Source organism: Syngnathoides biaculeatus, chromosome 6 (genome assembly GCF_019802595.1).
Source record: "Syngnathoides biaculeatus isolate LvHL_M chromosome 6, ASM1980259v1, whole genome shotgun sequence".
Taxonomy (NCBI): Eukaryota; Metazoa; Chordata; class Actinopteri; order Syngnathiformes; family Syngnathidae; genus Syngnathoides; species Syngnathoides biaculeatus.
The window spans coordinates 18,299,819-18,313,126 of NC_084645.1; the positions used below are offsets into that span (position 1 = coordinate 18,299,819).

At 37.4% G+C, this 13,308-nt stretch overlaps 1 protein-coding gene across 1 annotated transcript in view; it reads right to left on the minus strand.

Annotated features, from left to right (window-relative positions):
* The window catches only part of cdh13 (cadherin 13, H-cadherin (heart)), a 289,553-nt gene that overhangs the window by 159,670 nt on the left and 116,575 nt on the right, over positions 1-13,308 (minus strand). Inside the window, exon 4 of the mRNA XM_061822507.1 lies at positions 6,067-6,165. Coding sequence (XP_061678491.1) covers positions 6,067-6,165 — 99 coding nt within the window. The remainder of the gene's footprint in view (positions 1-6,066; positions 6,166-13,308) is intronic.

Genomic DNA, 13,308 nt, shown 5'->3' on the forward strand with positions numbered 1-13,308 from the left:
GTCTTTTTTAATTATTATGTGTAGATTTTAATATAAATTGCATTTAAATTATCATTACACTTACAGTTTTGTGTTTCAATTGCACATTTATACAATTGTGTTTTATGCTGTCATTGGAACTGATTATTTCAATTTACATCATTTTCTTGGGAATTAATATTTCAAAGTACCCCTTGACTGGCAATCTAAAACAAAAGACTTTCATCTCTTGACCTCCAGAGTAACGTAATCGGCTCAATTTCCAATTTTGCAAGTCTCCTTGCTTCTCCACTTAAATGGTAACAGGTGTGGTCATCTATACAATGGAAATGTGCATCTGATGGAAACTTAGGTGGCCAAAGGAAATACCTGTTTACGCACCAACCAATAACATTTTCATTAGCTAAATGGCAGAACATGGCGAGGCATATGTAGAGCCACGTAACATTTTAAAAGGCAAAAACTATAAAACATGGATTTATGAGCAGTCATAAAGGATAGAGAAGACATAAAAGCAAGCTTTTTTTTTTTTTTTTGCCTGGAGGAAAGGAGAAATGCATGGGTTGGCTTGCTAAAGCAAGAAGGTAAGAAAACAAAGGCCTACATTTGGTCAGCGTCTATTCTGGAGTTCTCACCTGACAAATCTCTTTTTTATTGCTTTGCCTGGTTTTAAGCTCCTTTCATCATATTGCATATCACCACCTGCTCCATTTGTCCTGCAGTCCAGGCAGGATTTGAAATTTGCATCTGCAAATAAACATGACTAATAGCGTAAAAAAAAGGAAACGATTAAAAAGAAAACTAATGAGTTGAGGATGTGGGTTGCGGGGGCCAGGATGCTGGTGGCAGGCAGGGGATAGGACTATTTTTTCATCTTGGAGAGACAAATAAACAAATAGTTTTGGGAAAAAAAAAAACAAAGCCAGAAGCTGCTTCCGTTACAATGTTGTAATATCCCTCTATGCAATGTGCTTGTTCTCTGTTCAGAAGATACAGCATGCGTGTTATTGAATGCCGGTAGCGTTGAAAGTACAAACAAAACAAAAAGTGCATTTGGGAGATAAATAAAACAAAGCAAACGTACAACCTGTTGGAGAGGAGGATCAAACCGGGATCCAAACAGTGCTGAGACAATGCTACAGTGGTCACATTGATTCTTCTTCATAGATTCTTCTTCATATTTTACTTGTGGCTGCAAGAAAACTACTACATGACTTGCTTTTTTTGTGGTGATGTCACATTAAGACAGAAAAGTTCATTTGGGAGGTGAAACCTTCGATTGACATTACCTGTTGGTATTTCATAACGGATGTTTCATTTTGATTTACATTGCGTGAGTGGACATGTACATCCAAGTAAATTTGAAGCTCGTATTTCCAAACTAAATTTGGCAGAGAGAGAAAACAACCAGAAAATATGGCATGTTGCAACAGAAACCAGCGGGGTACATAGCAATATCTTTCAGAGCTGTGGGGCATTTAAGAAAAACAACATCATTTACCCTCTTCAAATCTCTCAATTAGAACCCGGCACACGGGTCCAACATCTGAGTTGAATAATATATGCATTATTATGTGCCAAGATTAAATGGTGTGTATATGACAGTGATGCACATTATCTTCACCATATTCACCATTATCTTTTCCATATTTGCCTGAATGCAGCTTTTTTTTGGTGGTTGTTGCTAAAAATCTTGCATATGCACAATTTTCTGTCATGTCAAAAGTCAGAACATTTTATTGTAGTTTGCTACATTTTCATTTTCATCACTCCCAGCTCCTCCCTAAATGAGGCAAGCCGCGATAAGCACTTTCTGGAAACATGCTTTGGAGGCTCAGCACATCTCACATCGCCACTACTGAAACGTGAATGCTCTTGGACAATGACTTTTGTTGCATTAAGTTGGGAATAAAAGCTTGCTTTTGGAGTTTAATGTCATCCTTTCAGGTAAACTAGGACAGAGTGGAACCTCTGAACTCTTAAATGAAAGCAACAGGCTACTAACTGAATTAATGAATCTGTAAAAAACAAGAACAGAAGTTAGTTTTGTGAAGAAGTCACAACCACATTTGCCATGCAGATCATCATTACAAGACAATGCTTTATGTAAATTCAATGTAATGTGTTATATTTTTAAGGCTACAGAAAGGATTGAGAGCATGAGAAATGTTTTGGGGTCGTAGTTTGTGGTCAGTTTGTTTAAATTTCAATAGAGATGATAATATTCACTTTTAGATAGAGCGTTCAATGCCATGAGGCACATTAAGGTGCTATTACGGTTTCTCTAATGTATTGGGTTTTCTTTACAGGAGCAGGTGATTGGCCCACTGCCCAACTCCAGCACCTGGTATTCCTACGTGATCTCTCATCCAAGTACTAGCCAGAAATGACCCTGCTTAGCTTCTGAGATCGTACGATATCTGGCAGCATGTGGGGATTGGCCCAATCACTTATAGGAGAGTGGCAATTATTCATGGTGATTCGCAGGAGTCCACTTTATCCACTTTATTGAACATAATATCCCCAGCATTCAGTACAGCGGTGCGTCTAAATTTTGAGTGAATTTTCATTAAAATAAGGCCTCTAAAGTCAGACAAATTATATAATAAATAAAATAATGATCAATAAAATAAATACAAAAAAACATCAAATGAGACGATTCAGTTCAGCGAGAACGGTACTGGAGGTGCAATATGCTTTTTTGTATATTTATTCTAAAAGAAGTACTGAAAAAGGTATTTAGAGTTGTAGTTCCATGTTAAAGCATGCGCTCAGCCAGCGCCGTGCTAACTGGCATGTTTTGAAGGTTTACCCTGGAAATAACTGTGAAACCTGTGCAATGTCAACAAACCATTCCGTACAGACATTTTCACAAGTAACTGTGACAGTTAAGTAGACAACTGGGTTTCCGTTGTCTCAGAGGAGCAAATGTCTTAGTGTGGAGTTTCTCCACCCAAATGGAAAACCAGGACTGTACTAGGCATTCTATTGTGTAAGACCGACCATGGTTTGAAATGTTGCATGTTCCAGCAAGGCATTGGTGTACAGTCATTTTTCAAAGCTTGCCATGAAATCTGTTTCAGGCAACATTTGTGTGAATTCATATTGTTAAAATGTCATAATAGAGTCATACAGTACATGAAAATGTACATGACAGATTTTGATATAGATTTAATATTATTATTCTACTATCTGGGAGGGTTATCCACTATATTAGCAGGTACATAAGTTGAGAATGATGGTCTATATGGGCAATAGGTCCTGTATAGACATTAAAAGGTATTGAGGTTAGAATGGCAACTGTTAGAACCTGCAAATCATTTATCTCCCCAGTAGTCACGATGGGGTGGGGGAACCATCCATTGAACAGGATCTGGTGAGTGAATGTATCCAGGTTCCACTGTATTTACTTTTGTTGCATTTAATTGGAGACCGTGAAAATGGGCCGAGGGGGACGATGGTGCCTTCAGGAAGAAAAAAAAATGTGGTGGCACCATGATACTCGATCATGAGCATAAAAATGATTCGAGGCAGACATTAATAGTATAGGGGGGATTCCATTACAAAATGCAGTCTGTGTTTGTGTCCCCAGAGAGGGCAAGGAAGAGACCTCACCATCAAAACAATTCCGATACTGGCAGGAGGTGTCACATCAACAATGTGAGTCCAAACCTTCCTGTGGGACCTGCTGTCAGAACACCATCCTCTGGCCATTTAGATCCACCCCACAACACACACACGCACACACATCAGTTCAAGATGTACACACGCAGAAACAACACACACGTACATGGACAAAATCATACATGTCCAATGACAGTTGCCCATATCTCCTTCTCCTTACTGCTATCATAAGATAAGATGGAGAAAGCATGAAAAATGAATGGCTGCTTCCCAGCAAGGAAAGGTTGGATAGGAAGACGGAAAATATTGATGCGGAAAATCAGTTTCACCATGTCACAGACATGACTTCTACTTGATGTAACCGAACATCCTGTCAAGTAAAACAGGGATACAGGCACTATTTGCGAGAATGAGGGATAAACTGAAAGAAGAACAAAGGTAACGGGGAAGCGGGAGAACGAGATGGGGGCTCATGGTTGAATCATTAGCTGGATCTGAAATAGATAAAGGATAGAACAAACTTAACTGTTCACTTTCATTGTCCTTTTGCTCAACCTCGAGAGAATTCACAAGTTTAACAAAAAAAAAAAGTCACTCCTTCTGAACAGCACGTTTCAGCTTGTTAAGTCGGTGCTCTTCAGGTGGGAAGGTCATATCGAAAGCGGCACAACAACAATCTAGGTGCGAGGCCCTGTGCTATTTCGCTCTCCGAGTATCATTATCATAAATATAGCTGAGCGTGTGACAGCTTTCATAAGAGTCACTGAGAGAGCACAGGGAGATTTCTCTGTGTCCCATCTTATCTGAAACAAACAAGCTGGAGATACTAATATATTATAGATTTTATCATCAGTATACACAAATGAAAAGTCTCCTCAGGGTCCAAAATGTTAAACGGAGACTTTGCTTTCAACCCTCTGTAAGGAAATTGATTCATTTGTTTTTGAAGGGCTTTTACAGACATAGTAACATACAATGTGTGAGTAATGCATGGATTTTTAATATTTCCTTCTTGAAACAAGATAAATTGTCAATGGCCTTCAGGGAAATTTGGCATAAAGGACATGATGCAAATCTTACATGCATTCCTTTTTAATGAACAAACATGTTTAGGCTTGACTGAAATGTCAAGTACAGGAGAAAGTTTCCACTATCAAATTGAGGAATATAAAATGTAAGAAGGTGACATAGTGGCACAACTGTAGAGCGTTGGCCTCACCATTCTGAGGACCGGGGTTCAAATCTCAGCCCTGCCTGGTCTAATGGGTAACCTGGGATTTTTTTAATTTGCTTTAAATTTGTTTGCCTGAGCAAACTATAGAGGTTGTGAATGTCCAAACCGATAAGCAAACCTTTTATAGTCTTAAATGTTTGAAAATGTTGAATTAATTTGTGACAAAATATTTTAGTTCTGCACTGTTGCTGTTGTCTGTGTATAAAAAGATTATACAGTAGGTGCATACTGGTCCATTCGGTGTTATTTATCAACTGTCCTTCGGTCGACGTGTTTGTTATAACCTACAAGTCAAGTTTTTGAACACATCCTGTAAAATTAAACTGCATAATTACCAATTGTTAAAGCCTGACATCTTTTAATTTGTGATATAGTAAGATTTATATTCCTGCCATAGATTCATTATCATTACAGCGCTTCCATTCATCCATCCATTTCCAAAGCGATTATCCTCACAAGGGTCTCGGGAGTGCTCGAGCCTATCCCAGCTACCTTTGTGCGAGAAGGGGGGTACACTGTGAATTGTTCGCCAGCCAATCACACGGCTCCTAGAAACAAACAACCATTCGTACTTTACTCAGTCAACCTGCCACGCACGTTTATGGGATGTGGGAGGAAACCCAAACAAGCACAGGGAGAACATGCAAATAAACAGGCAGGGCCGGGATTTGAACATGCACAAACAGGTCATCCATGATGCTGACACTTTTAGTATCAGTGTCATTAATTTATAAAGCTATGCTCTTTTACATAACATTGCTATGAATAGTAAAATTTGGAACAAAATTCAGTGACTTACAGACACTGTGAAACTGCAGAGACTTGTTTGCAGAGTTAAGACTCTTTAAATAATTGAAATTATGCACACATTCGAATGAATGCTGGCCTGCTGCCGGAGCAACATTAGGTTACTCTTGAGCAAGACACTGAACCTCAATTCTTCCTGGGTAAAACTGTTGCGCAGCACCCCTAATTCAATTAATTAATTGTGTGTGGCTTGTGGAATCCATTTTGTGCGCATGTATGAATTAGATCTTTGTGTTTATGTGAAATCCATACATTTTTTTTTTCCTCCCAAGGGAAAATCGAGGTTAGTTCATATAGGGTTAGGGTCATATATATATATATATATATATATATATATATATATATATATATGAAAAAACAGATGGGGGAATGAGGCATATTGATATGTAATAGGACTTGGGGTAGTGTCATGTTTTTCTTACCCTGCCAATAATCCTTGGGAATGGGGCTCTCTGGTTCTCAGTGACAATCATCGGCGGAACCAGCAGTGCTCTTTTCAATCGATGTGGCAGATTCAGGATCTAAAACGAAGAAACCACAGTATTTCAACAATTGGCGGATCTTAATAAAACATTTGCCTCTAACTCTGAAGAAGGAATACCCACTCATCCAAGCAGTCGGTAACAGATTTTACACTAGAAGCAGTCGAGGCAATTTTCTTTTCCAGGTTATTGAATATGAAGAAAATAATATACAGTTTAACAATGAGTGCAAGGAGGGGATCATGCATCCATTGAGCTTGAAGCATCAGTTGGAAAGCAGATAAGAATGGAGATTGTCAAGGGAAATTAAATGGTGTTCATATCTAATTGTCTGTTAAATCAGTATCTCGGAGAATATACAGAGGAAGAAATGTGTTGTTGAATTTGGAAGTAAAGATTTGAAGTAATTTGGAATGAACAAAAAAGTGTACAGGTATATGTTGTGAGGAAATGGTTAGGGAGGTATTTAAAAGTATAATCGGGCAGTAAGGTACAACAGATGAGGACCATCTTACTTTAGTGTTGTTATTGTTCTATTTATATTGATCAAGTCAACACAACTTTAATCACTTAATTATTATTATTATTACCTTAATGAGGAAAGTGATCAAATGACAGTAACACAAACCACAGCTAATGTGATTAGCCAACACAAAAATATTTCCATTTGATTTTAGACACCAAAAAAAAAAAACAATGGAACACACATTGGCATACACAACAAGCTACTGACTGATTTAATGAACCAGTAACAATTACTGCAGATGGTTTTGACAAAGTGAAACCGTGTTTAGGGAAAAGGAGTGGATCACAGATTGTAGCTCTTCAAAACACAATTGCATCCACTAATTTCATTTTATACCCTTCTGCTATTGTCTGTTTGTGAATAATGACATACTCACCCAACAAACTGCTTGTCTCTGAATGAAAAACAACACTGTTATATGAACAGGAAGCGGTATCCTGGCTGCTAACAAAGATGATAACCCACAATAGAAGAGACCCTGGACACTGTCCACACACTTGGATATATGCCCAGAGATACACAAACACACACATTCCAAAAATGAAATTAATGTCTAACAGAATTTGACTTACTGTAAATCCTCATGTACAATCCACATTTTATTTCTACAAAAAAATTGTCAAGTCAATGGTGCATATTATACTTGAGTATAGGGGGGAAATTAAAAAAACTGCCCCATTTTATAATTGTACACCGCCATCATCATGAAAAAGCTGGAAACGTACATTCCAAATTGGCACCGTCACTTAGAAGTTGTGAGAAAGGTGTACACTTTCATTCCAATATGGTACCGCCCGCTAGAGATTATGAAAAAGGTGTGGCCTACATTTTCATTCCAATATGATCAAGTACAAACAAGTGCATACAGTATGGACAGTTGTGTTCATGGGTTTACATACTCTCAACTTGTGAATTATCCATCCATCGATCCTTTACCAGTTTTCCGGGTCTGGTCACAGGGACAGTAGCTTGAGCAGGAATGCCCTGACTTCCCTTTCCACAGCCACTTATATTTATGTGGCCCTTCATGTTTTCATTAAAAAAATTGTATACCATTTGCAAATTCTTCCTGGGTAATCTGATATGAACACAGTTGTGAGTTTTCTCATTTACTAAATAAAAATAGGGCTGTAAATTTCAAAATAAAGTAGCAAATCAAAAGAATTATGCTCTCAAATAAGTGCTTAACTTCATAATAATTCTTTTAAAAATACAGATAATACTTTGTTTTGATCATATAACAAAAATCACAAAAATGCATTATGCATAGGGAGAAGGGTTTTCTAAAATTTGGAGGTCAACTTTGGGGGTGCATATTATCATGGGTGCGCATTATACATGGAAATTACAGTAACCATTCTTGAAATTTAACAAAACCTCAAACGTGAAACACACCAAAAGTACAACAATTTGGAACTCAACAAACTCGACTAAAATTGTGAAGATAGCATTGTGAGCAAGTGATTAGCTTGTCTGCCTCTCTCTCTTGAGGTTCTGGGTCTGAAACTTGCATTTTAGCTCCTTGCATGCATTTTCTCCATTCATATCAGGTTCTACCCACATCCCAAAAATCATGCTTCTTTAGCAAATTAATCTGTTCGACAAATATTTTAATAATTACTCCTTATTACACTGGTTCGTGGTCACTTCACAGTAAGGCATTTATTACTGACTCTATCAGGTACAGTCCATAAACTTGGTTATAAATGCATTTTTCAAATTTTTCATCCAACGAAAGTTGACGAGCACATACAGAGTACAGTATGCTGTAGCTGTGATAGCTGTGGAGACAACAGGGCTCTAACACACATCATTATTAATTGACATTTCCATGAAACAACAATACTGAGGAAATGACACTGCTCGAAGCAAGTCTGCTTGTTGCTCAATTTATGCCCTCCACTCGATTGAGATGCTGGCGGGAGGGGCTAATGTGTCAACACAGGATCGAGGACCTTGTAAATGAGGGATTGAGACTCCCTGAATTTTTTTAAAGTGTATAGTGGAAGATGGAGATAGAGTATCCTGCTCATCCACATCTATTGACTTGTATTTAAAAAAAAATGTCATCACTGAAGTGAAAGGGACCAAATGTGACTGCTCAGGGATGGATGGGCTCTCAAGCAATCGCTCACATTTGGTGAAATGATTGGAAGTGACAAATCTAGTCTGGGCATTATTCCTCTCTTTAGTGAACATGGTGGAGATTTTAGCAGAACATACTTTCAGTAAGCCAACAACTCTTGCTCCTGAAGGTTCACACCAAATAAGGACATTTATATTTTTTTATTTTATGTAAATTTGTAAATTTGGCCAGGACCAAGAAAACAATTAATTTTAAAAAGATCACAAATTGTCAGTCCCACAGACATTTCTTGATCAAAGCATTGCGTGGATACTGTCTACTGAAATCTGCATAATTAATAGTTTGTCTAATTCACAAACCCGATATTGACCTGCATTCATCACTCAGACTGGTTCATTAGCACAGCTTTTTGATTTAATACTTGCGGTGTTTAATAGGCTGCACACATTGCCCGCTGCTACATTATCCACATTTAGAGACATACTTGATTGGAATTTGACACACAGTTAAAGAAATGATGGATTAATGGGCAGGCTAAAGGGTTTTAGATGTCCCCTTATAAGACCATGTCATGAGTAATAAAATTTGGCCTCCTGTACTCTCCTTGTGTTGGCAGAAGAAGAAACAAAGTCTAATATACCACATTTTCCTGAGGGCTACCAGCCATGTTAGATCAGTTTAGATGGTGTAAGATGAAGTGAAGTGATGCAGGCAGTTTTTGGTGGTTTTATTTGCAATGCAGATATCCTCTTTTGTCCTTCATTTTTGATTGGCCTATGTTGCAACATTATGTATTGGATGCACGCAAATGTGGTGTGTGGATAAACAGGGATTTGTTTGTGTGTTGCTTGTTGACCCTGGTGTTCTTGGCTGTTAGCGTGTCTGGCACACAAAGTTAAAAAAGAACAGGCAAGAGCCAAAAACTAGGTCATTTTTCTGAAGCAGTGCCAGCACTGAAGCGAAGAGGGTAATGGTGTGGCTTACGTCTGTCGCGCACTCACACCACTAGCCATTTTGCGTCATATCCCCCTTCCAAAGGTCAGATAAACACAATCAAACAGTAATCATAAACACACCCAGAGCAGAACCAGCTGAGATACACAGTGACGTCTGAAGTGTCCACTCTTACCAAACTCATTGAGGTATCACCTTCCAAATGTCAGACAGAAATATTAAACTAGACATGAAACTGTTAAAACTGCTAGATGATGGGCTTTTAAGCACTGGCTGTAAGAGCTCCGACCTGAGTCCGGTGGTCAGAGATAAGTGTATCGAAGCCATAAAGCAAAGGTCTTAGTTATGACATACAGCATTTATAAATGAGATCAGAAGGCCAAAAAGGTTTTAGTGCCCAAATATTAAGACAATGATACCCAAGTCCATCATGCTGCCAGGGACTGGAAATGGTCTGGTTTAGGAAAAGGGATGGCTCCTTGCTTGAACCAATGTTTTTCATGTAATCCATCCATCATTTTCTTTTCCACTTATCCCCGTGTGGGTCACAGTCAACTGGAATTTGTCCAAGATAACTTGTGAGCGAGAGGCGGCACGTACCCTGATCCCTAGCTATATATATATATATATATATATATATATATATATATATACAGTGTTCACCTGTTATTTCCGGGGTTTATGTTCCTTACACCGCTGGAAATAGAATCCACGGATAGTGGATGCAGAATTAATATACCTATGGATGATATGTACCATATTTTTGCAACCATAAGATGCACTTAAAAGTATTACAAAGTACACTTGAATACACTGGTTTTATATATATATATATATATATATATATATATATATATATATATATATAGAGAGAGAGAGAGAGAGAGAGAGAGAGAGAGAGAGATCCTTACCTTGGGCTTGAAAAGGGTTTTAGAAGGTATTAGGCTATTTACATGTAAAATAAGTGTCTACTAACGAAAGTTTCACATTACGAAACTAATTCTGCAACATCTTAATTTTGTAAGTAAAGATACCACTGTGTTATTATTATTTCTTTTTTTTTTTCTGGAAGCAGTGTTGTTTCATGCCAATGAGCCACTGCTTCCCACCCCCAAATTGCTTGACAACTTGCGTCAAATTTATTATATACATGGTAAATTAGGAAAGACAGCATTTGTGGAGAATTTATTTTCAGTCTGAAATGTGTATCATTTTCCAAAGGTCTACTGTAAATCTTTCAATTAAAAAACAAAAACAATTTCGCGTGACTATTTTTTTGTATTCGTGTGCGTGTGTGTGTATGCGAGTGTATGTGTGTGTGTGTTTGTGTGTTTGTGTGTGTGTGTGTGTTTGTGTGTGTGTAGATTTATGAGTTACATTTGGACAGTCAGCCATGAAAAAGAAAAAAAAAAGTAATTGTCATCTGAGTCCAGAGTTACCGCAGCAAAGTCACGTCCTTGTCTGTTCTGCCATTTTTATTTTCATCGGTATATTGAGAAGTGTCATTACTCATTTTTGACAATGTGTTGGAGTCCTGTTGAGGAATGGATAACATCAAGGCCAACCCCCACCCCACTGGTGACAAGGTTGTACATATAATGATTGTGGAGGAAAATTTGAGATCTGTCACCAAGTTAAAAGAGATAATGTGTTATTCAAAGATTTCATTAGATTAGTTCATTAGTACTGAGTCAATATGATTTATTCTCCTTTGTCCATATTTGCTCAAGTTCACATTGTTTTCACAGTTTTTTTTTTTTTTTTTGGAGGGGGGTGCTAAAAAGTGATGGTTTTGGAGATTGGAGGTTTCCTCCCAAGGGGAGCAATGTGCAATCTGAAATTAGAAGTACCATAATTTCCAATGTATAATGCGCACCCATGTATAATGTGCACTCCCAAAGTAGACGTCAAAATTCTGGAAACGCATTGACCCTTTCTACAATGTATTTTTACAATGCATGATTTTCCGTTGAACCACATGATCATAACAAGGTAGTATTTGTCTTTTACTTTTTTTTCAAAGAACTATTCTGCAATCAAGCATTTTATTTGAACGGAAAATATTTTTTTTTGCTTGCTGTTATTTTGAAATTCGCAACCCTACCTTTATTGAGTAAATCAGAGAAAACACATTTGTGCTTGTTTGATTACCGAGGCAGAATTTGTAAGATGGGTGCAATTCTTTTGAAGAAACATGAAGGGCCAGGCCAACACAATTTCATTAAAATGGGGTTCAAATTAAAGTGTCAAGCATTTCACAAAAGCATTATCAATAGACAAACCATAACCGTAAAGAAATGAATGATGGGTGTTGATCAATCATTCGTTATAATAAAAAAAAACTCACAAATTCTGCCAGGGTATGTAGACTTATGAGCACAACTGTACTATACATAGATTTATGAGGACAACTGTACTATACATAGATACCCCTGTCATATTAGTGTAGGCTTGCAGCTTCTTTATAACCTCAAAATGCTGGCATATATTTATAAAATGTGAAAGTGTTTTTCATTTTCCCCTCTACTTGTGTATAATGCCCATTATTGACATTTGACATTTTTTTTCGGGGGGGGGGGGCATTTTACATAGGAAATGACGGCAACAGTAATGACTGATCCATTCAAACTGGATGTTACTGTTGATCAATGAGGTATGCGTGTAAAAGAAGTTTTACCTTGCTTTACATTAGTCATTGGAACTTGTCTTACAAATAGAAAAACACAGTATGTTAATGCACTGAAAAAAAAATAAAAGGAAACCTAAAGTTTTGTACAACTGCACTTTTGCTTACTTTTGTTTTGCTCAGTCAAAAAATTTGATTCAATACTCATCAAAAGAATGACTCATGGCTGACTGTATAATCTTTTCACAGTGAAATTTGGTATCATTTGCATATCTTTTACATGACGTTTGGCATTTTGCTTTCCATACTAACAATAAATCCAACCATAAACACTGACAAATAATGTGCATGCTAAAGAGCCTATTTAATGTCAAGCCTTCTAACCAAATGGTGTGAAGAAACAGGATTGAATCTACAAGTAAAAGGACAGACAATAGGAAAATCAGTAAAAAGAATTACTGAGTAGAATGGTGACAGAAAAAGCTGCGTGTTGCTCTGCTCTGTATGCAAGATGTTCTGTCTCAGTCATAGCCAAACGTCCTTAGTCAACATTCAAAGCTCGGTAAAAGGAAAATCTATTTGCCTTTGCAGGAATTAAATATTAGTGTGGACAGAATGTTGCATTTGCACAATAAAAGAAGGAAACATAACAAAAAGATGAATAAATGGGTTTATGGGCATTGATTATTTCACCTCATCAGTTGTTACATTTGAATGATGCTTGCCTGTCCCCCCACAACACAAGAATATTTTCTGAAAAACTGCTGTTCTGTGCAGTGCGACAAAAACATCACAGACTAGCACATGCAGACCATCTCGGGATTATGGATTTGTGAAACTGAAATGGATCAATCCACAATTAGGCATATGATCTCTTTCAATACAGATTTTTGTGCACAGCAACAAGCTTTTTACAGACTCGTTTTTACCTCTGGCCATGTCTGAAAACAAACTAATAACTCATGGAATTAAATATTATCTCCACCTTTC